This window comes from Saccopteryx bilineata, chromosome X (genome assembly GCF_036850765.1).
Source record: "Saccopteryx bilineata isolate mSacBil1 chromosome X, mSacBil1_pri_phased_curated, whole genome shotgun sequence".
NCBI lineage: Eukaryota > Metazoa > Chordata > Mammalia > Chiroptera > Emballonuridae > Saccopteryx > Saccopteryx bilineata.
Window position 1 is genome coordinate 95,127,815 of NC_089502.1, and position 23,718 is coordinate 95,151,532.

General features: G+C 38.0%; 1 protein-coding gene across 1 annotated transcript in view; it reads right to left on the reverse strand.

The window, feature by feature from the left end:
• EFHC2 (EF-hand domain containing 2) overlaps nucleotides 1–23,718 on the reverse strand; it is a 283,160-nt gene that overhangs the window by 122,688 nt on the left and 136,754 nt on the right. The window contains exons 5-11 of the mRNA XM_066249383.1: nucleotides 23,151–23,402; nucleotides 20,929–21,042; nucleotides 20,403–20,541; nucleotides 12,959–13,130; nucleotides 6,591–6,733; nucleotides 3,594–3,790; nucleotides 312–442 (exon numbers count right to left, since the gene is read on the reverse strand). Coding sequence (XP_066105480.1) covers nucleotides 312–442; nucleotides 3,594–3,790; nucleotides 6,591–6,733; nucleotides 12,959–13,130; nucleotides 20,403–20,541; nucleotides 20,929–21,042; nucleotides 23,151–23,402 — 1,148 coding nt within the window. The remainder of the gene's footprint in view (nucleotides 1–311; nucleotides 443–3,593; nucleotides 3,791–6,590; nucleotides 6,734–12,958; nucleotides 13,131–20,402; nucleotides 20,542–20,928; nucleotides 21,043–23,150; nucleotides 23,403–23,718) is intronic.

The following is a 23,718-nucleotide window of genomic DNA, read 5'->3' on the forward strand; positions in this document are numbered from 1 at the left end:
TCTCACTCAGACGCACCTTTCCTGGTATTCCTCTAATCCTTCCACACCATGATTCACAAGACAAAGTGACCAACTGAATTTCTATGCTTTTGTCTCTGTTCTCATCTATAATCTTTAATATGCAAATGCATAACAATTTACTAGAAATGGGCAAAATTTGACTACAAAGTAATATAAATGCAAAGAATTGCCAATTTATAATAAGTAGTACGTTGTATGAATTAGGAAACACTGGGGAATAAATTGCTCTTTTCTGTTCTTAGAACAATCTTGAGGGGAAAACTATTTATTGCTAGCAGAATTTGGCTTACCTGAATGTATTATAATCCACCATCTTCGTTAAATTACAGTCAGCAACCCTAAATACCTGCTTGATCTCTCTGGATTTTGATTTTTCATCTCTCAGCTTTTGTAGGGCAAGTTCAAGGTTGCTGTAAGGATACTACAAGAAAGAAAAGAAAGGAAAGGTAGTTAAACATGCATGAGATATAGGTAGCACAATCAATCATCTTTATGGCCAGAAAAGAGACTTCATACTGTGAACCTGAAGTGAGCTGGGCTTGTCTTTCCATACAGATCGGCAGAACAGATATAACTAGATTTGTATCTCTTCAGTTAAGGCTTTAGGTCTAAGAATGACATTAGCCTTAGCCCAGATCTGAAGGTACAGTGGGAGGCCACAAAAATCAGAAAACAACACCTACTTCTACCTCAGCCTCCTACCTTTAACCCTTACACATTGGCCTAGTATGTTGGGAGACCCTAATGGAGAGAATAGGGATTCAAAATTGGATAAGGAGAAGTGGACCTGCATTTTCTCCAGATCTTTAGAGTGGGTCCCCAGAACTGTTGGCTACCATACAATGCACTGAGCAGAGCAAGGCTGAGTGTTAAAGGTACACACACACTGAAATCCCCTTACAGTCCATTCTCTAGGCGGCCCCCAGTTTCTTTCTTCTAGTCTGTGATTTGGTTTTCTGACTCTAATACTCCTTAGTCAATCCAGTAAAGCATAAGGTTGTAAATAATTATAACAGCAAGCTAAAAACCTGGAAGACTAAATATGAAAATAACATGGATGGTAATTTAGTATGAAGCTCTCTCTCTTCCACCAGGGAGTTTTGGCATCTATTATAGCCCCCCTATTCCCTCTTTATTTGACATTTCCTTTAACCTATTTCCATGATAAGATATATTAGCTCTTTTGAAAAGATTCCTCAGACTGATATTAAAGAGTATATTAACCTTTGTCTGCTTAGAATGTCCTGTTAAAGTCAGTTTTAAAATAAAGTTTTTGATTGGGATGCTGATCCCAAGTAATGTCCTATCCTGCTTTTGTCTTTCTGAAAGGAGAAAAGCCCTTTATATCTTTAAATATATAGTCATTATTTTTACATATATTCATTATTTTATGTCAACTGTAATTGAAAAATAAAATTTAAAAACATATATACTTATATTCATGCTATATATAGTTGACCCTTGAACAATAAGAAGGTTTGAAGTGCATGGGTCCACTTCCATGGGTATTTTTTTCAATAAATACTATAGATATATTTTCTCTTCCTTACATTTTTCTTAATAACATTTTCTTTCCTCTACCTTACTTTATTAGAAGAACATAGTATATAATACATATACAAAATGTGTTTTATTGACTTTTTGTGTTATCAATCAGTAAGGATTCTAGTTAATATTAGGCTATTAGTTGTTACATTTTGGGGAGTCAAAAGTTATATGCAGATTTTTTTTACTGTTTGGGGGTCAGCGCCCCTAATCCACACATTGTTCAAAGGTCAACTGTATTTTATATTAAAGGTATAGGCTGACCCTGTATTTGAATATCAAGCCCTGATTTACAATAGCTATTGTAATTTGTACTTTGACTGAGCTTGTTATGAGCCACATAGAGTTAAGCAGTTTACACATATTACTGCATGTAATTTTCATAGGAAGCCTACGAAAGATACACTGTTGCTATTCCCATTTCAAAGATGAGGAAAGTGAAGCTCACGGAAGTTACATGTCTAAGGTCCCTCAACTATTTATGTGTGGAGTCAGGTTTTCCAGACAAGCCTGCTGGTCTCCAAAAATCTAACTGTTCTATTATTGAGCCTTTCACCTGAATTCAGTGCTTTGGAAGAGATACTGGTTCATGAATTAATGATAATCCAAATTCCTAACACTGCAAATGGAGACAAGGTGTGGCAGCCCGAGAGCATGCTGACTGGGCCTACCATCAGAGAGACTGTGTAGAGAAGAGTATTGTTAGGTCACAGCACTCAGCTGCTGTACCTTCAAAATTGGTGCAGTGTTCTTATCTAGGCCACACTCTCTCCGGGCTTTTCCCACCAATGACTGAGCAGGATGGGGACACCAGAAATAGGCTATCTTGTATGGCACAGAATTTCTCTGATAGGCAGTCTTTGCTCTGGGCTAACTATATATTAGCCTGGCCGAGACTTTCTCAGAGCTCTGCTGCATTTGAAATGATTCCTAGCCCAACCTTCTTCCTTCCCTCTCCTTTCTCAGGGTCAGGCCTCTGAAGGTTCTCCCCACCTACTCCTGATTCCTTTCCCTTTATCCTTCAGATGCACTTTTTCCAATACATCTCTTAACATGTCTAATTCTGTCTTGGCATCTGTTTCTCAGAGGACCCAAACTGACAGAGATGATATGCTATACAGTGAGAAACTGATCTTAGAAACTGGCCCCTGAGCATTTTGCACATAAATGAAACAAAAGTGGTACAGTGTGTGTGTGTGTGTGTGTGTGTGTGTATGTGTGTGAGAGAGAGAGAGAGAGAGAGAGAGAGAGAGAGAGAGTGTGTGTGTGTATAGTTGGCACATAAATATTTTCTTACAGGCAGACTTTTCAGATAAATTTTTTTAGGTAGATTTTTTCAATATTAGGCAATAATTATTAAATATACATGTTTGTTTTGCATCCCAAGCTAGTCCACACTTAAAATCAAGATCTTATCAACATGTTATTTTTACTGAAGAGTACTGCCTAATAGTACTTTTAGTAACAGTATCCATCTGTCATCTTATTTCAAATAAAAAAAATTCTTTGAGCTCATTGTTGCCAATTTGTCCTTGAATTCTTATTTAGGCCTCAGGTGGCTCCTGTTATGGGCAGTTGCAACCCCAGCAACTATTGGGTTCCCTTGAGAATTCTGTTTGTTCAGGTCTTGGCTTTCCCTGTAGGCCTGTGCCAATTAACTGGGACAGCACAGTGTGTGGCACCAGATTTTCTTCCTTTCCTATAGTTGCTGGATTTCTTTCTGAAAACATTGTTGGCGTCAGCAGAAAACTCAGGAAACTTGATTCAGCCCTGGGCCTGCCTCCTGCCTGTGCCTGGCATCATGATGCTGGGCAGCAAAGGACCCAACATGTAAACAGAGTAGACCAGGAACTGGCCTCTATGACAGGACCTGTGGCCAAGTCACGCTGATCCATTATTCATGCCCACATGTGTGAATGCACAATGTAAAACGGGTAGCAAGATGAAGAAGAAAAGGCTTAGAGAAAGAAAAACACAGATTGCAGAGTGCTGACAGACAAGTCAAGAATTATACAAAGGAAATTCACCCAATGTGTATTCTTCTCCATGAATTTTAAGGTGTACTCATCAGCACTGAGCAAAGAAAATATGTAGCCGTTCACATTCACTTTGGTTCCGATATACAGCTCCTCAGGCTGGATATATTCTGATAGTTCACTTTTGAAGATTTCTTGTCCAGGCCTCTTAACACGCATTCTTTTCAAGAACAATCCACCAGTATGACCTATAGAAAAAGAGAAAAGTTAATGAGTAGGCCTTATTCCTAAAAGAACCATACAACTTGCCTTTAGAGTTATTGTACTTTATGCTCAAACACAGACCATAAAACTTAGCTGTAAACTAATAGTGCCTATTATTCTCAGACTGAATGAAGAATGAGACATAGGTGAAAAAATGTGGCTCCCTAGGTGAATGCGTAAAGAAAAAAAGGAGTATGCCATTTCAGTCCTTTCTTTCCTCTCTATACTCACGTCCCAAATCCAAACACTTAAACATTTAGCAAGTTCTTCTATATGCCCAGCAGCATACAAGAATGGGGAGATTAGAAAAATACTCATCTTTAGTGCATGTTTGAATAGTATCAAGTAGAAAATTCCTCACTTGAGCTTATTTCCATCCATTTGTCCCAGATGATGTCTTTTACCTATTCCGACATAGAGATTAACTTTTTTTTTCCTCTGTAGGCAAAATATATTTGCTTCTTTTAGCAATGTCTTACTTTCCAGAATTCTCCCCCATTTCATTCCTGTTCTCTTCTGGGCATTATTTGATTTTTGACCTCTTGAAAAGCAGCAAGCAGAGTTGAACATGGAACTCTTGTATCTTTTAACTGATAGTGAACTGAAATATTTAGGCCTATGAATAAAACCTGAGATGAGATGAGCTTTTGGGGTCAGTGTGATCACATTCCTCTTATCATATTCAGAAACCACAGGTTGTGGAACGACAAGGCTCTGGAGACAAATAGTGCTGGAATCCATCCTGGCTTTGTTGTTTGATGGTGATCCTTAAGAGTTATTTACCTCCCTGAATTTTCAATCATAAAGTGGAAATAAAATTTCTGAGGTGCAGGAAAATGCACCTCTCAGGCTACCTACTGTAGGAAATATAGTTGATGGAAGGCCCCAGCTGTTATGTTCAGAACTCTATCCCTAGGTTTGTGCTCAGTTCTTGCTTCCAACAGGGTGCTATCAACAAATGACTAAGCAAGGCGGAGATACAAGGCAGGCCCATTTCTGCAAGACAGGGGTGCCTCTAGCTAGTGACTTTGGCTCTAGGACACCCAGTCAGCCTTACTGAATAACATTTTCTTAGAATTTCACTGCAGTCTAAGACTATACTCCCTTCCTTCCCTGCCTCTGTCCTTTGCAAGAGCGAAACATGCACTGTAGTCTGAGTCTGACGGCTCACCCACCATCTTCTGGCTCATTCTACATTTCCCCTAATAAAAGTCTTGCACATTTCATTCCATCTTGGGATTTGCCTCTTAGAGGACCTGGACTAACATAACTTAACCACATAAAGTTTCTTATAAGGATAATAGTGGATACTCAATCATGGCTGCTATTATTAACAGTAAGCTTATAGCTGATAGCAGCACTCCCTCTGTTTTATGTGTGCTCCACTGGCTTGGCCATATATTCCTCATTCTAGGTGTATAGAGTTTAGGGTTTTGTTTTTTTTACCTTTAAGACCATGATTTATATTCATCCATATTTTATTTCATATTTTAAGATTTGATCCATTATTCAAATCACTGTGGAGCCTGACTTAATTATATAAATTATTCATTATCCACTGGTGTGCTGAGTGGCTCATACCAGCTTATAAGGGCTGGCTGTTAAATTTTCAGGGATCTTGCAAGCCAGTTTTTAAACTGTTGACTACTGGAAATTAAAACTGGCCATGGTGGCCATGGTGGTTGGCTCAGCGGTAGAGCGTCGGCCTGGCGTGTGGGGGACCTGGGTTCGATTCCCGGCCAGGGCACATAGGAGAAGCGCCCATTTGCTTCTTCACCCCCCTCCCCTCCTTCCTCTCTGTCTCTCTCTGCCCCGGGCGCTGGGGATGGCTCCTCGGCCTCTGCCCCAGGTGCTAGAGTGGCTCTGGTCATGGCAGAGCGATGCCCCCTGGTGGGCAGAGCATCGCCCCCTGGTGGGCGTGCCGGGTGGATCCCAGTCGGGCGCATGCGGGAGTCTGTCTGACTGTCTCTCCCCGTTTCCAGCTTCAGAAAAATACAAAAACCAAAAACAAAAAAAACTGGCCATGGTTAGGGTATTTACACTTTGGAAATTGGCAAATGGTACAAATTAGATCCTTTAACATTTTTTCAGAGAACCTGTTAACCAGCACACCACTGATTATCCTTACCGGTAATATCTTACACTGATTATTTTACAGGTATCTTCAATACAGATTAAAGTTTTAAACACGTTGGGACAAAGAACAGAGCCATGCAGCTCCATAATTTGGTAGTCTAAACCAATGGATCTCCTCAGCAATGGACAGTATCAGCACACTGTACAGTGGCATGCCATGTGTTTGATGTTGAAACCTTGGCAACAGCCTCAACAGACAGTAAAGCCAGAAGAAGAAGGACTCTGAAGATTATATTTGTTAATCTGTGATTCTTGTCTTATAGTTAAGCAAACATTCTGTAAGCAATTCTATCAAGAACACAGATTTCCTTTTGTCCTGTTAGCTGTCAGTGGAATTGGTGGTAACCAGTCGATGATTTTGAAGTCCTTGGATTCCCCAGAGGTGCCTTAGAAGTCACAGAGGAAAGGGAGATAGTGTCCAAAAGGACGCATCACAAGTCCCCCAGTCCCAAGCCAACCAAAACTGTTTCTTTTTTTTTTATCATTTCATATATCTGGGTTTCCATTTAGTGGTCTTTGTGGTTAAAAAAATGAAAGCCACTATCTTATATTACCTATTATATAAAATCAGATCATAGTTCCTAATTTTCAACGTGAAGAGACAGTTAATTGCTCTGAGGAAATTGCTATGAGAGTTATGTTTCTTACCTGAATTCTTTTCTATGGGTTCAAACACTGAAATTGTGTTATTGCTGAGAAAATATGAAATAATAAACACCCTGTCCTCATTGGCACGTTTCTTTGTCATCAGTTTTGCAAAAAATCGGAGTATATTGCTTTCCTTGCCATAGCTAAATGGAAGAGAAATGAGGGTTTACAGCATTATACATGTAATCTTTCACACATTATGTATGTAAAATAAAACCTGCAGAATGGGTGCTATGGATTTTTAATTGAGTTATAATTGACATATAACATTATGTTCGTTTCAGGTGTACAACATAATGATCAGATATTCGAATATATTGTAAAATGATCACAATAAGTCTGTCACCATGCATAGTTATAATTTTTTCTTGTAATAAGAACTTTTAAGATCTACTCTTAGCAACTTCCAATTATACACATAATACATATATAAATATATACATAATACTGTATTATTAACTGTAGTCACTATGCTGTATATTAGATTCCCATAACTTATTTTATAATGGAGAGTTTGTACCTTTTGACCCCCTTCATCCACTGAATCTACCCCCCTTACCCCGAAGGTGTGCTATGGTTTTAAGATAGTAGGATACACTCTCTGAAGTTAAAAAAGTTCAATCATCACCTTAATAAGGTTTTAAATCTATATGCAATGGAATTTTCTCAATTTATTAAAACATTGCTATTCTTTAGATGTCCAGGATAACACATTGTGAAAATGTACCCAAAATAAATGCCAGAAACAAACTACTCAAACCAGCTTCATTAACCAGTTGTTCCCTCTCACCATGCTAGTCAATAATCACAACAATCAAGAACAGCACCTAGCCCACATTACCAGAGCATGAGCATGCCAGCAGGTGTGCTCCACGGAGACCCGGAGCACACCTGCTGGACCCATTTCACCTACCACTTTCTTATACCCATTTCTGTTCTTTTTTCTAGCCTTATGTCTTCTTCTCCTTGAGTCATTCCCCCAGTTTCCCAGCATCACTCCAAATACCTTTAGGAGAAAAACTACCTTTTCCCTTTCAAATGCTATAGTAAATATTATTTCACTTATCACCCATATTGTAAGTAGCCATTACAGGTCTGTTTTCTAGGACTAGGACTGCATCTTATTAAGTATTGTCAAATATAACACTTTTTACATTGTAAGCACTCAGTAAATGTTTGTAGAAAGTTGGTGCAAGATCCATATAGATTTAAATTTGCACTTAGAATTCTATGCATGAATAGAATAATCTAGTAAACTAAAGATGCGATCAAAGGCTAGAATCAAACTTCCTAAAACTGACTCTTGTCATTGAATAAATTAATTTATGGTCTGTCAGCAAAAGCATATCTATGGATATCAGCTAGTGAAATATAGAATACGTAACAAATCCTAAACCTTTGAGGATGTCTTTGATAATCAAAATCATTACTCCAGTCCTGGCTGGTTGGCTCAGTGGTAGAGCGTCGGCCTGGCGTGCAGAGGTCCCGGGTTCGATTCCCGGCCAGGGCACACAGGAGAGGCGCCCATCTGCTTCTCCACCCCTCCCCCTCTCCTTCCTCTCTGTCTCTCTCTTCCCCTCCCGCAGCCGAGGCTCCATTGGAGCAAAGATGGCCCAGGCGCTGGGGATGGCTCCTTGGCCACTGCCCCAGGCGCTAGAGTGGCTCTAGTCGCAACAGAGCGAGGCCCCGGAGGGGCAGAGCATCGCCCCCTGGTGGGCAGAGTGTCGCCCCCTGGTGGGCGTACCGGGTGGATCCCGGTCGGGCGCATGCGGGATTCTGTCTGACTGTCTCTCCCCATTTCCAGCTTCAGAAAAATACACACACACACACAAAATCATTACTCCAAGAAGTCATAGAGTAAAATAAACCATGTACTTTGTCACTTCCCTATCAAAATTCTAAGCAGGGAGGTTTCAAATTTTCCTATGCTGAAATTCATTCTTTCCTTGTGGTCACAGTGACTAAAAACAAAATAAAAATTAAAAAACCCAAAACTTTTTTTTTTCAAATTTGCAGAAGCAGACAGTGCTTTTCTTTTCTCTGCACCTTTCTCAGATTGTCCAAGGAAACAGGACTACGAAAGTATAGCACCAAAATTCCCAGTCTGAAGCCTCCTGTGAGATGGAAAGTAGCAATTTAGAAGGCTAGCCTCAGGGCAGCCTGGGCAAAACAGATCTCCATAGCTGTTTTCTTAGTGTCTAGTTTCCCAGACTTCAGACAGACCTCAAACAATATAAGCAGTGTGTGTGTGTGGGGGGGGGGGACAGCTATACCTTGTCAACCATCTTCTTTGGTACATAATTGGATTTATAAGTAAAAGACAGATTTGGTAACCCTCTCTTATGCTATATGGCTATGAATAGCAAAACTTTGGGATAATAGATAACCTCCCTGGTAGAATCCATCTGTCTCTTCTATCCATGATTAAAATCAAGTAGGAATGTTTATTCTATTTAATCACTTATTCATTCATTCCTTCTCTTATTGGACAGATATTTACTGAGCTCCAAATATGTAGTTAGCACTCTTCTAATACTGAGGGAAGTCCCTGACTTCAAGGGGTTCTTGGTCTAGGGGAAGATCACAATACCATAATCAAGTAATTGCCACACTATGATAAGTACCAGCTCTATAGCAAAAAAACAACAACAAAACAAAACAAAACAAAAAAACTCCAGAAGTCATACCTCTCCTGGGTTCAAATCCTACTTCAAGTAATAATTAGCTGTGTGAGCTTGGGCAAATTATATAGCCTCTCTAAGCCTCAGTTTCTTCATGTGAAGAATGGGTACAATATTATCTACTTTATAATGTTGTTTTGAGGATTAAATAAGATCAAGTGTTGTAAAGTAGTTAGCACACCACAACTACAAATTGCTTTCTATTAGTAGTAATAATAATATTATTATTAGAGGTATGATCAGTGGAGCCTTGTGGATACACCGAGAACAAAGTAACTAATTCCACCTGGTGTAGCAAGAAAGACATTATTATGGTTATCGCAAGTCAGACTAGACAATCTGCCCAGAAGCCACCACAGTAAACTTTTCCCCAGACAACAAAGGTCTTCATTCCACCAAAAACCTCATACACTTTAATTTGAAACTATTCCCTCCAATGACTTATAGTATATCACCATTAACCTCATAGAACAGTTAGCACTCAGTAAATTTTTATTAGCAATACATATAATCAATATGTTATGTACAACTGCACATCTCAATTCACAGTTTATTTATTTGTATTAAGAAACTGTTCTTTGTATGCTTTGTGAGATCATCTTCCTTAGGTTCTCACAGTTTTAAAACCTTGGGTTATTTAAACTCATGTATAAATCTCAGCTGAATGTGCCGGTTACTATGGAAACAAGGTTCACTGTGTAGGAGGAGCTTGAGAGAAGTGTATTCCTGGCACAGAATGAGTAGTGGACAGAAAGAAACAAAATTAGAGACATTTGCACTTTAACACCATCCTCTAGCCACAACAAGATGACAAGAACATGAAATGCTGTCTACAGTCAGTGCTCTGTGGGCAAGTTGACAGGATAGACAGAAGGAGAGAGTAAGGCAATGACCCAGAAAGAAACTGTTTTCCTCCAGGTACCAGAAGAAACATCATGGATCCTGTTTCATTGTGTTTACTTATTAAAAAAATTCCTTCTCCTTTTATAATAGGGACATTCTTTCGGCCTGCCTCCCTCAGTGGCTGCCCTGAAAAACAGCAGTTCATGAAAAGTATCCATCAAAAACCCTGCCCTGCCACCCCACTATAAACACTGCTATCTATAAGGGAGGAGGATAATGGTGTATGAGTCACTGTCCCTCTTATGTGAACAAACTCAGTGGTTCTCAAACCCTGGTACCTATCAGAACCCCTGGAGGGCTGGTTAAAGACAATACCAGCCCCACCCTCAGGATTTCTGTCTCAGTAGATTTAAGGTGTGGCACAAGAATTACCATTTCTAACAAGTGTGAATGCTACATTTAAGTAGCATAGATTCTAAAACTGAAAACTAAAATTAAAGTCCTCAAAAGTAAAGGATTATTTCTTGAAAGACAAAGGACATCATGTACTGGCAAAGGCAGCATTTTAGACATTCTATATAGCTCTTAATAATATATTTTCACCATTTTTACAGTTATAGCAAAGCTACTGTTTACTTCAAAATGTTCTACAACAACATCGACTCCATAAATTTTATCAAATTCAAAGTGTTTTCTCTTTCTTTTCCTTCTCTTGGTCTAACTTCATGTTCCCTTCATCATTTTTCTGCACGGGTTATCCTGACCTATCATTTAGCCTTCCAGACTTCAATATTTAGGCCACATCCTACTCAAACATCTGTAACGTTTTCCTACTACTTTTCCCCAACTTTATCAAGGACTGCTCTCCCTGAAAAAGCAAAAAGCAGCTAAGGGCAGTGCTCACATTCTATACATATGACTTGGGGGTAGATTTTTTCCTCATATATATTAGAAATATTTTCAAAAGTCCTTATTTTGAAATTATAATCAGCCATGTGAGCTATCTATGGTTACTGAACTCAACCAAACCTCTCAAATTAAAACCACATTAATTGCAACAAAAACAAATTCATAGATACAAAGAATATTTTGACGGTTGCCAGATGGGAGGGGGGTTGTGGGTTTGGGTGAAAATGGGGAGGGATTAAGAAGTACAAATTGACAGGTAAAAAAAAACAGTCATGGGAATGTAAAGTACAGCATAGAAAATATAGTCAGTAATATTGTAATAACTAGGCATGGTATCAGATGGGAACTAGACTTATCGGGGTAATCACTTGGTAAGTTATACAAATGTGTAATCACTCTGTTGCACACTTGAAACTAATATAATCTTGTATGACAACTGTAATTGAAAAAAAATTACATTAATTGCCAAAGAACATTCTGAAAAACAAAGCATTAAATCGTCTATGCTCTGTATAAACAAACTACAGCCTATGGGCCAAATATGGCCAGCCACCTGTTTATATATGGCCTGTGAGCTAAGAATGGTTTTTATATTTTTAAATGGTTGAAAACTAATAGAAATAATAATATTTTGTAATCAGTAAAAAGTCTATGAAATTCGATGTCAGTATCCTTATCCATAAACAGTTTTGTTGTAACATAGTCACACACTTGTTTACGGACTGTCTGTGGCTTTCACACTACAATTGCAGAGCTGAGTGGTTGTGACACAGGCCATGCGGCCTACAAAGTAAAAAATATTTACTATCTGACCCTTAAAGAAAAAGATTGCTGACTCCCACTCTGCACCATTTCCTAGGGACCATCAAAAGAAAATATAAACACAGAAAGGAATATATATAATAAAGGCAGTTTGTCTATCCTGCTAACTATATGATTTTAGCTGCTTCCAGATGGCACTTATTAAAATAGCCACTCAATAGCAAGGATTTGGAGAAAAAGGAAACCCTTATGCAGTGTTGGTAGAAATGTAAATTGGTGCAACCACTGTGAAAAAACACTATGGAGGTTCCTCAAAAATTTAAAAATAGAACTATCTGTCATATGATCCAGCAATTTCACTTCTGGGTATGTATTTTAAGGAAATGAAATCATTGTCCTAAAGAGATATCTGCACTCCCATGGTCACTGCAGCATTATTTACAATAGCAAGGATAACCTAAGGGTCCACTGACAGATGAATGGATAAAGAAAATTGCTATATGTTATATACATATGATGGAATGTTATTCAACCATAAAAAAAGAAAAAAATCCTGCCATTTTGTATAATAGGGATAAAACTTGAGGGTATTATGTTAAGTGAAATAAGCCAGACAGAGAAACAAATACTGTATGATCTAACTTAAATGTGGAATTAAAAAAAAAAAAAAAACTTATAGAAATAGAAATCAGATTGGTGGTTGCCAGAGGCAGGAAGTGGGGAATGAAGGAATTAAGTGAAGGTAATCAAAAGGTACAAACTTCTCATTAAAAGAAAAATAAATTCTGGGGATGTAATTAATGCACAACATGATGACTATAGTTAACAATAATATATTGTATATCTAAAAGTTGTGAAAATGCATCTTAAAAGTTTTCATTACAAGGAAAAAATTCTAACTATGTGACGTGTTGGGTGTTAACTAATTTTATTGTGGTAATCATTTTTCAGTATCTCTATATATCAAATCATTATGTTATACAATGTTATATGTCAGTTATATCTCAGAAACTGGGAAAAATATAATAACCTCTTAAATAAGAACCTGCTAATACTCGCATATTAATCAACTTCATTAGAAAGCTATAACAATGTGTCCCTGGACTTGAAATTAGATGAGCTCAGTGCCATCTGTGTTATCATGGGGACCAAAATCATGGCTCCCTCAAGCACCTGTCTTTTTTCATGAACCGATTGAACTCCTGCACATTAGGACGAGGTATCGGCAGAAGGCCAATGCAAGAGCGGAGAGAATCCTCTTCAGAACCAAAGCCAGTATACGGTGGAATTTTCCTTTCTATTTTTGGAGGAGACGGAGGCTTGCATGAAATCGAGGTAGAGTTCTCTAGAACAAAACAAAGGCAAATGAAACATCAATATTTTTTTTGCCCTGATTATGGCTATTTTGAAAGGTTTGTTATGTTTTCAAGATGAACATGGAGATCTTTGTAGGCTATTTTAAATCCTTTCAAGCAAAACACAGCAAAATCCTGTCAGTGTAGGTTTCAATCATGTTTACCAAAACCACAGAACTCACTCAATAATCGTCATTGGTTCAAAAGAAAGAAAGAAAAAAACTGCCTATGTCAAATAAGGAAACATTTATCTTATCACATCCCATTTCTGAATATTTTCACATTCTGATTTTTCCAATGATGTAAGAATTCTTAGAACTTTACACCACCTGTTCCATATTTTAAACTGTAATTTAGCTCTCTCCTATCTTTAGTCAACACTCACTAATCCAATTCCTTTCCAAACAGAAATGACTCCTGACTCTTCTGCCTTTACCTTTCCCATCCACTGTCCCCTCCTCCTGTGCCCACTTTTTAAGCCTTCTCCCTCCCCGCAACTCAACTCCAGGTTGTGGCCCTTCACTTATCTAATTAAAAAACAAAATCAAAACCTTTTGTCACCAAATATTGCTCCAGGTTGCTCTTGTTATGCCCACAAAAGACTAAAATTGTATTGAAAGGCGATGAAGCAAAATAATAATAATAATAATTAATAAATAAATAGAACCAAAACTAACCAAACAAAACTTTAAAAATAGCCAGTGCCTACTCTCCCAAAAGGAGTGTTAAGTAATACATAATGTTGGTTTTCTTTATTTACTGATCATCTGTGAAGAAGGAGAAATGGAGAGAGAGCTGAGCACATATCCATGTTAGCCTAGGAGCTTTCAGGTACTCATTTAAAAGGTTGTACAAACTTTGAGAAGCAAGTGTGCTCTCCACAGCAAGTAACAAGTTGACTAGATAGATCCAAATTACTTGTTTCTCCCATCAAAAATGGCACAGAAGATGTCAGGATCTTTCCAAAAACAAAACAAAGCAACAATACAATACAATACAACCCATGCAATTTAATTTTAACTTCTTCCCCAAGTTTGAGTATCCACAGATGCTGCCATTTGTGACGGAAAGAAATTCACATAAGCAATGGTTTCCTTTTCCATTATTAAAGTTCTATAGAAGAATACAGATTTAGTGCACAACTCTGTAACTGAAAATGTGCATCCATTTGTCTTCCAGGGCAACCTATCTTAAAATTGAAAGAATTTTTTTGTTGTTACTGATTAAAAGGTTAAGGGTTTGAGGTTATTTCTAACTCTAATTTGAAAATATTTTCAAATTTCACATTTTCTTAGACTTCCTAATAGCCTTTGTGTGAACTCCCTGCACAAAAATAATCCCCAAAAGAGTTACTTTTCCATCTTAACAAAACTGCTCATAGAAGACAACATCAAATATTTCTCACTGACTCGGTGAAAGGGGGCAGCCAGACTGCTCATACAGAGTGACTCATGAGCTGCTCCTATTGCTATCTTTGTGGCAAAAAGAAGCTTTGGGAATAAAGAGGAAAGTTCAGATCTTGGAATCAGGAAGAATTGCAGTACACACTATCATTGCTAACTGTTACATAAAAAACTCTATCAACTCCTTCATTTCAGGGAAGTGGTCATAGGAATGGCAGGGAGAGCTCTACGTGATTATTGGAAAATTGGGCCTTATCAGTTTCTTCTAACAGGGGACATGTATATACAACTCTATATACCTAATAGATATATACAACTCTATATCTATTACCCTGAGCAGTCTAACCAAAAGAGGACACATATTGAATCTCAAAGTAATTAAGAATGCATGCTATACTTTCCCCTAAAATTAAAGATTTTCTCAACTACACAATTTTTGCCACAGATTTTGGCATCAAAATAACCAATTTATAATGTTCCTCTGCACCCACAGTGCCATCTAGTGTATAAAACTTGAGGACTGTTTCACTCCATCACTCCTAGCTGTTCTAACACCATATACATCTTTTTGGAGACTTTAACTCAAGAAATCATTTCTCTGGGCAATTGCTTATATTCACAACGCATTGTATTTGCACCTGAATAAGGTTCCTGTCTTTGGTTTTCCATCATCCCAGCATCTTGCATTTTTCAGGTGTTAATAAATATTTAGTGAGTAAATGAAAAAGTATCCACTTACACACAAAGCATCTTACCAAATAGCTTCATAAACTGAAAATCGGCTGGATCTTGAGACACATCTGTCTTTCAAATAGTTTGATTCCTCTAATTTCAAGTGACTTGTAAAAACATATATATGAAATATATATCCACAATTAACTAGATTCCAATAAATTTACAGAGATGTGATCATTTTTAAAAGGAGTCTTTTCATATGTTCATTCATAGTGATACAGAATTCTCCATCTAAGTGGGAAACAACGCTGGGAAAAACCTTCAATTACCTCAAACTTCATTTTATATGTTCCAGTAACCTAGAGCAGTACCCAGGTTTAGGGAGACCTGAAGCTTATATAATTTGGAGAAGCTCTTCAAGACCAAGAAAGTCAAATTATTAAGGCAAAATTAGCTCCAAGGCTTTGGACTGGGGTGCCTTCAAAGGAGGAACTCTAAAGCTTCATCTCCATTAACTTTATTAACGTCAAGCTAAATCCACCTCTGCTTGTACCCAATACCCAAGTCAAATGATTTTGATAGGACAATCATTTTGAAGGCAAATAATCAGTGAATCACATAATTTTCTAGCTCTAGCTAGTAAATCCTTAGTGTGGGTGGAGCACAGAGTGCATTCCTAGCAGCTGTGGCTGATGCAATGCTGTGAGAATACTCCAGCTCCCAGAAGCCTCCTGGGTGTACCCAGGAAGGGAGCTCGCCCGCTATAAGGAAGTGACTCAGCACCAACCACGCAGCTCCCTGACCTTTTCAGTCATTGGCTTTGAGGAACACGCTGTAACACCCTATAGGCTGAACCTGTGTATAAATCATCTAATCCTCAATCCTTTTCATTTCATAGGAAGGGAAAAAGAGGAAAAATTGTTAAATTCATAGAGATCATGTGGTGAGACGAGAATTCCATTCCTTTCACTATACCTTGTTATGACTAATTTGCTTACATAATCATTAAACTCTTATCTTGGATGTCCTGCTTTTAGCACCATGAGTTTAGACATGGCTAGAAATGACTCCACAAAATCTAAGGTGCTTTAAGTTTTTTTCTCATCCTTATGTCAGTGCAGCCTATTAAGTGTTGAAAGGCAATTGGAATAAATGGTCTTGTTACTAGTTTTGTTGCCCAGCCAATAAGAATCAATAATTAGGAAGTCTTCTTATAGACAAATAAAAATAGCCCAAGGAAGAAATTCTAAGTACAAACAGTTTACATTCAAATCCTTGTCCCTTCAGTAAGAGAAACACCTGCTAGAGCCCCTGGAGTCTTTTCCAACCTTCATGCTACAGGAAAGTCCAACAGGATTCCACCTGCCAGCCCATATTCATCCACATGAAAAAATGAGGGAGTGACATGTTAGAGCCTGGCAGGCAAGCCCAGGCCAGCAGGATGGCCAAGCTGCCTAGTGTGTGGTGAGAGGAGTCAAACCAGACTGTTTGATGGAAGGATTCTGTAGAATCACCTTCTCCTTAGAACCCTTTTATGCATACAAAAAAATGATCTTTTTAGGAGTCGCGTTGAGTTTTAAATGGGGTGCATATATCCCTTAGATGTCTATCAAGCTCTCTTCTTCTACAAAAATAGAAAATTTACTCAAGCACCTTTCTTGGAACTGTGGTCAACTCATTCTCTTAGTCCATCTGCCATTTTCCCCCCCCAAATATGTTGTGATATCATCAGTGAAGAGAAGGTACTAAAACACCAAGTTTGCACACTGCATTAGAAATCTCCTCCTGGCTTCCTTTTAGAGAGTCCGTAGCTGTGTTGTTGGCACTTGTCCCCTCCTTCCTATCACACTATAGAGTGGAGATACCAGATAGTCTACTGACCACAATTACTGATAAGAAAGGAAACATAACTACAATTATTGATGGGGCTTTGTTCTAGCTTGGACATCAAGAATATCAAAATATAATGTATATAGAATTTGGTCAGTCTTATAAATTTTAAGAGTCAGATGAATTATAAACAAAATTAAAATGTCAAAAGTAACTATTTAAGTAACATTAAGTATATTAATTTAACCTTACCAAAAAGTCAGAAAAGCAAATATAAAGATTGTAAGAAAGTATTTATTCATTCCCCACCTACCCTGCATCATGGATATAATTTCTAGTCATTAGTTACATTGAGTACACTTTTTTTACTCAAGAAATGTTATGTAATAATAGTGTCTGCTAAAAGAGATATTTTTACATATGTTATGAGAAATATAAAAAGTCAGCGTGATTATAAAAAATGCATAATTTTGCATTTGCATAATTTTGTTTAATGCATAATGCTCAATTATATTAGCTTTAAAGGCACAAATTACATTTTTACATAATACATTAAGTCTATATAGTGAACAAAAGAAGTGAGCAAAAAGAAATTAAGCACTAGGGCTCAATTTAAATGGCCCATAGGACATTTGAAATTGAGGACAGCTCAATTTGGAGTGCACAAGTGAATTCACTCTGCCTCTCAAAGTTCCCTGCAAAACCATTAAGAGCCAAACAACGAACCACGTCTCTCCAGCACTGCATTTATTTCCCCAAATGCAATCTTCATAGTCTTAAAATCAAGCTGACAAACATCAACCAAATGTTAGACTTTATGTTTAAGCAATCATACTATGTTTTAGAACTTCATCACATCCTTTATGTTATCTGTCAGCAGTACACAAGAAAATGTTTTCAGTGACTCATCTTTCATATTTAAAAAAAAACTTTTCAAGTCTACACTGAAAAAATGTTTATTCTAAATAGGCATCTACATTTATTAAAGACCAAGTTCTCTTCCCAGTGATCTAAAGATCACTAGTAGCTTCTCGACAGCAGCTGCCACCTACACATTCTTGGCTGCCTCTTGCTCACAGTTCCCAAAAACAAATATGCTCAACTATGTCCACTAAAGAGGACCAATATTAGAAAATAAAATTTAAAAAAGTCACTAATATGGCCCATTAAGGCCCACACAATTTAACTAATTTGCCAGGCAGATGCAGTGGAACAAATCCCTTTAACAAATTAGAGTGATTGAAAGTCTTTTTATTCCCAACCCTTGGTGCACTCGTGCTTTCTCTCACAATGTAAAAATTCCCAGGAGGCCATCAAGATACATAGGAGGGCCTCATTTCATTCTAGGGATGAAGCACCTTGGCTTTTAGAAAGGTGTGGTCGCTTCTGGCTTCCACCTCCATCTTGTGGGGAAATGTTCTCATATGACTACTTTAAGGTTCAAAGAATAGAGGAGTAAGCATCTTCCACCCCAACTCCAAACCTCAATCTGGGAGTTCAGAAACTCCCACCATTCCTACTTAGCCTAGCACCTGGCATGTACCTGAAATGCAGGGTAAAGGGCCCAAGAAGGGTGCAGAGCTAGCTGGCAAGTTTAACAAATGAAGGGTTAAATTAAAAACGAAACTGCCTTGCCTGACCAGGTGGTTGTGCAGTGGATAGAGCATCAGACTGGGACATGGAGGACCCAGGTTCGATATCCCAAGGTCGCCGGCTTGAGTGCAAGCTCATCTGGTTTCAGCAAGGCTCACTAGCTTGAGCCCAAGGTCGCTGGCTCAAGCAAGGGATCACTCCATCTGGTATAGCCCCCCAGTCAAGGCACATATGAGAAATCAATCAATGAACAACTAAGATGCCGCAACAAAGAATTGATGCTTCTCATCTCTCTTCCTTTCTGTCTGTCCCTATGTGGCCCTCTCTCTGTCTCTCTCTGTCTCTGTCACACACAAAAAAAGAAAGAAACTGCTTTGACCCAGCAATTTCTCTTTTGGGAATATGTCCAGATAAACTCAAAACAATAATTCAAAATAATATGCGTACCCTTATGTTCATCACAATGTTATTTGTAATAGACAAGATTTGGAAGCAGCCCAAGTGTGCACCAGTAGATGAGTGGATAAAAAAGCTGTGGTACATTTAAACAACAGAATACTACTCAGATGTAAAAAAGAAAGAAATCTTACAGTTTGCAACAGCATGAATGGACCTGGAGGTTATCACGCTAAGTGAAATAAGCCAGTCAGAGAAAGACAAATACCATATGATCTCACTCATATGTGGAATCTCAAGAAAAAAATAAACTAACAAACAAAATAGAAACAGACTCATAGATACAGAGAACAGACTGACAGCTGTCAGAGGGGAAGGGGGTTGGGGACTGCATGCAAAAAGTGAAGGGACTAATCAAAGAAAAAAAAGTTCATAGACACAGACAACAGTGATTACTAGAGGGAAAAGCGGGTGAGGGAGGTAGAAGACAGTAAAGGGGGATAAATAGTAATAAAAGGAGATAAGATCTGGGGTGGTGAATACACGGTGCAGTGTACAGATGATGTATTATGGAGTGGTATACCTGAAACCTATATTATTTTATAAACCAATGTCAACCCAATAAATTCAATTTTAAAAAAAGGGATTGTTTTTCTGGCTTCATATCAGATCATCTACCTGTTTCTACAACTTATCATAACATGGTGTAACATGCTATAGGTCTCTGCTCCCCTTGCAGTCTAGAAACTTCTTATTCAACTCTGCATCTCCAAAGTCTACTAAAATGACCTGCACCTAGTAGGTGTTTAATAAATCACTGGTTTTCACTTTGAACTGAACTAACCTGAATAAAACTGATATCTAGAAATAAAGAAGCTGGAAACTTGGCTGGGCCTACCCAGGAAACGTATAGGAAATTGACACAAAAGAATTCCCCAAAGAACTCAAATAATTATATCCATTGTGGTAAGCAGGAATTCAGTGAAAAGAAAATCATTTAGATTTCCATTTCGATTGTTTGACCAAAATATTCACCCATATTTTAGTAAGTCAGGGGGCTATAAGGGAAAACGCACACCTCCAGCACTAAGTTCAAATCTTGGTTCACCCTTTATTCACTGTATAACCTTTGACAAGTTAGCCTATTTTAAGCCTCAGTTTCTTTATCTCTAAAATGAGGATAATGAACCTACCCTTTGAAAATAGGAAGAAACAAAACAACAAATGCCTAGCAGATAGCAAATGGTCAATAAATGGTAGCTATACTGACTTTAGCTTTTAAAACTCAAAAGTAAACTATTAAGTTGGGAACAAAGATTCTAAGTTTTCAATATTATTTTCTAATTGATAGACGCTATCACTTACCAATTCCATATTTAGTCTTATAATAAGTCTTTGTAAATTCATCACAATCACAAAGGAGCACTTTCCTTCCCCACACATTGATGGTGGTTCCTACGGACAGGTCACTATCTTTGTAAAAGTCTTGTTTTAATTTTCCTACCTAATAAAAACAAAGCAATACACCGTTGGTGCCATAGACCCTGCAAAGATCAAACCACTCCCAAAGTAAAAACAAACAAACAAACCCCCTCAATTATATCATTTATAACCAAATTTTAAAAATGAAATCAATAAGCAACTAGTTGATATTAACATTTTTAAACATTATTTTACTAATGCAGTGCTATCCAATAGTAATGCCAGGCATATATTTACATATGTACTTAAGCATGTTTATTATTGAGAAACAGCAATGTGATGCATACATTTATATATTCATTGATTTCACTCACAATCAATCTCATAAGAGAAGAATATGTAACTCATACACAATTCAGGTTCCAGGGACGTAACACTGGAAACAGTAATAAAATGTAAGGTTCCTCACCTTGCATTGATCAAACAGGTAGCCATGCACTCGGCTCACTCTATAGCCATGATACACATTGAGAACCATTTGATCTGTTACTTCGCCTGGTTGATAGACTCCAGGTGGGCCATACTGGAAGACAAAACCAAGGCAAGATGTGGAAGATGGCCTCAAACACAAACAGGGTCCTGTTGAGGGACTCAAGTGGAAAAAATGCAGTCTATATAGTATGGTTCTTCTCTGTCATTCACAGGAAGCCAAGACACTTACTTTATCTACCTCTCCCTGTGCTTTCTCAGCCCCTGCAGGTTGGTCTATACTCCACCTATACATCAAAGCTCTGATTAAGCCTCATCTTTCCCCATGACCTCTACCATCCTATTGGCCTGTCCCTAATCCAAAGCTCTATAGCATCTACCACAGGAGTAAGCCACTTTTTGTGGTTCTCTAATTGTTTTATCAGCAGTTACCTCTTCTCTTCATTCAGCTACAAACCATGCTTAGCCTTCTTTTCTTTAATCCAGTTAGCACTCTGCCTGATCCTGAACTCAGGAGGCATTTGTTGGTTGAGAGACGCAGTGTGGTGAGGTGGCAAGAACAAGAATGTGGTCAGCCTCTAAGAGAAACTGTGGCTTAGAGTGAGCCAGGGCACACTTCAATTCTATACACAACAGAGGTGGTCCAAGCAGTTGCATGAGCTCTAGGAAATACTTTAACTTACAAATTGACAGTGATCAGTTTATCACATACAGGTGAGAAATCTGAATCATCTCTGATACAGGTGAAATAAAATATAAGTTCAAATGTGTGAATTTATGATGTGTGGGATATAAGTAAGGAATGTAACATAGGAAAACAGTACACTTGGACACAAACTCTTTCTTGGCCACTTACTGGCTACAGGACTTGGGGCTAGGTATTTATTTTCAGTTTCATCTAACTAAAAGCAATTATACTTATTTCTTGCTTTCTCAAAAGATGTTGAGAGAGCCAGGGGAACACTACCCCATGACAATATAAGCTCCATGAAGTAGGACTTAATCTGTTTCTTTTCTCACTGTAACCCCAGAACTGATACACAGTTGAAATGAGTATGTGTTAAATGAATGAATAAAGCAGTTGATGTCAAGGCACAGTGCAAAAGTCAGGTGCATCATTATTATTTTATATTCAGCCCATTTTTCAAAGCCATTTTAAAAACAGGCTTCCTAGGAACCTCCTGGCCACCTCAGAGCTCCCTCTGAGACAAATCCTGCCTACCACAACCACCACCCCTCCCAGCAACGCTGCAGGGCCTCTGGCTATGGACTCAGAGAATCTTGGAGATCTTCCTGTAGATCACACAGAAATAAGTGTTATAGTAACCTCTACAGTAGCACTAAAGATTAAGTTAAAAACTACTTTATCCAAATAAGAAATAAAACAACACAGAGATGTGAAAAAGCCTTTAGGTTTTCATGTCCTTATAAGGTGTTTATAGGTCCTTAGGGAGTGTTTTTTACTATGTTATTTCATTTTATATTTACAGTTATCTCAGTATGGAAGCCTTGTTAACTGCATCTTAGAGATAAAGAAATATACTCAGAAGGGTTAAATGACTTGCCCAAGGTCACACAGCTGTTAAGTGCAGAAATACAGTTCTAACCTAGGTCTTCTATCTCTGTGCCATTTCTGGCTGTGTCTAAGTTATATTAGCTCTAAAATAGCAATAAATATGTATACATATCAGTCTGAACAGTTTTTTAATGGCAAGTAAAGTGCACGAGCTGCCACTGCTGCTAGCCAGTGGCTAATTAGTGACTGGTGGATACTTTCAGAAGAGTCACTCCTGAGTATGTGTGTGCATGTGTGCATGTGTACACGTGCATGCACATATTCACAACTCAGACCAACACCATGGCATCTCCTGAGTAGGCTACAGAGGCCAGAGACCAGTGTCCCACCCAAGGCCATAAGCAATTATTTTATTAGAGTCATTTACCTTCATATGACTGATTGTGAACTCAATATTAAATAGGTAATTTCTCTTGCATTTGACTTTTTACCTTTACTTGCCTTAAGCCCAGAATATTTCAACCTCAATTTGTCATACATATCTTCTGTATTACTTTCCAAGATATATATTAATATAAGGCACAAAATGAAAGTTTTCTAAATGCTTGCATTAATATATGGTAACTGTCACCACATAAGTCTTTAAGCCCACAAAGTTGAAAATCGGTTCTGTGGACACTGCTTACCTTGGGCAGCTTTCTCCTCTCGAGGAACAATGGCGTAGGATCCCGGCCTGAGTTGTGGGGCAGCAGTTCCCTGATTTCAATAGTATCATCAGATAGAAAGTAATGCAAGATGAGTTGTCTACGGTCCCCAAACACTGAATCTGAGTCATCCCACAGGCAGAAGAAACGCAACACCTTCCTATCATACTCAAGGAACTTTTTCAGGGTGTTGAAGGATTCATAGGGACGTAAAGGCTGCATGCACTCCACTGTCTGAAATGGAGAAAAGGTTCATAACATTTGTGGTTTGGGCATAAGCATTTCTTGGACGCAAGCAATCAAAAAACATAAAGATATCTTTTCTACAAACTAAAATGTGATATATGACTTTAATTTTCAACTAACAAAATCTATATATAACCAGTTTTATATAAAAATAAAATATAACCAGTACATATAACTAGTTTTAACCTTAAAAACACAATCAAGGAGAGTGACATCAGAGAAATGGCGCTGTGAGGAGCGCAACTGACAAATCTCCCCAAAATTTCAACAAGTTCATCAACCAGAGACAGAAAAATCTATCCTT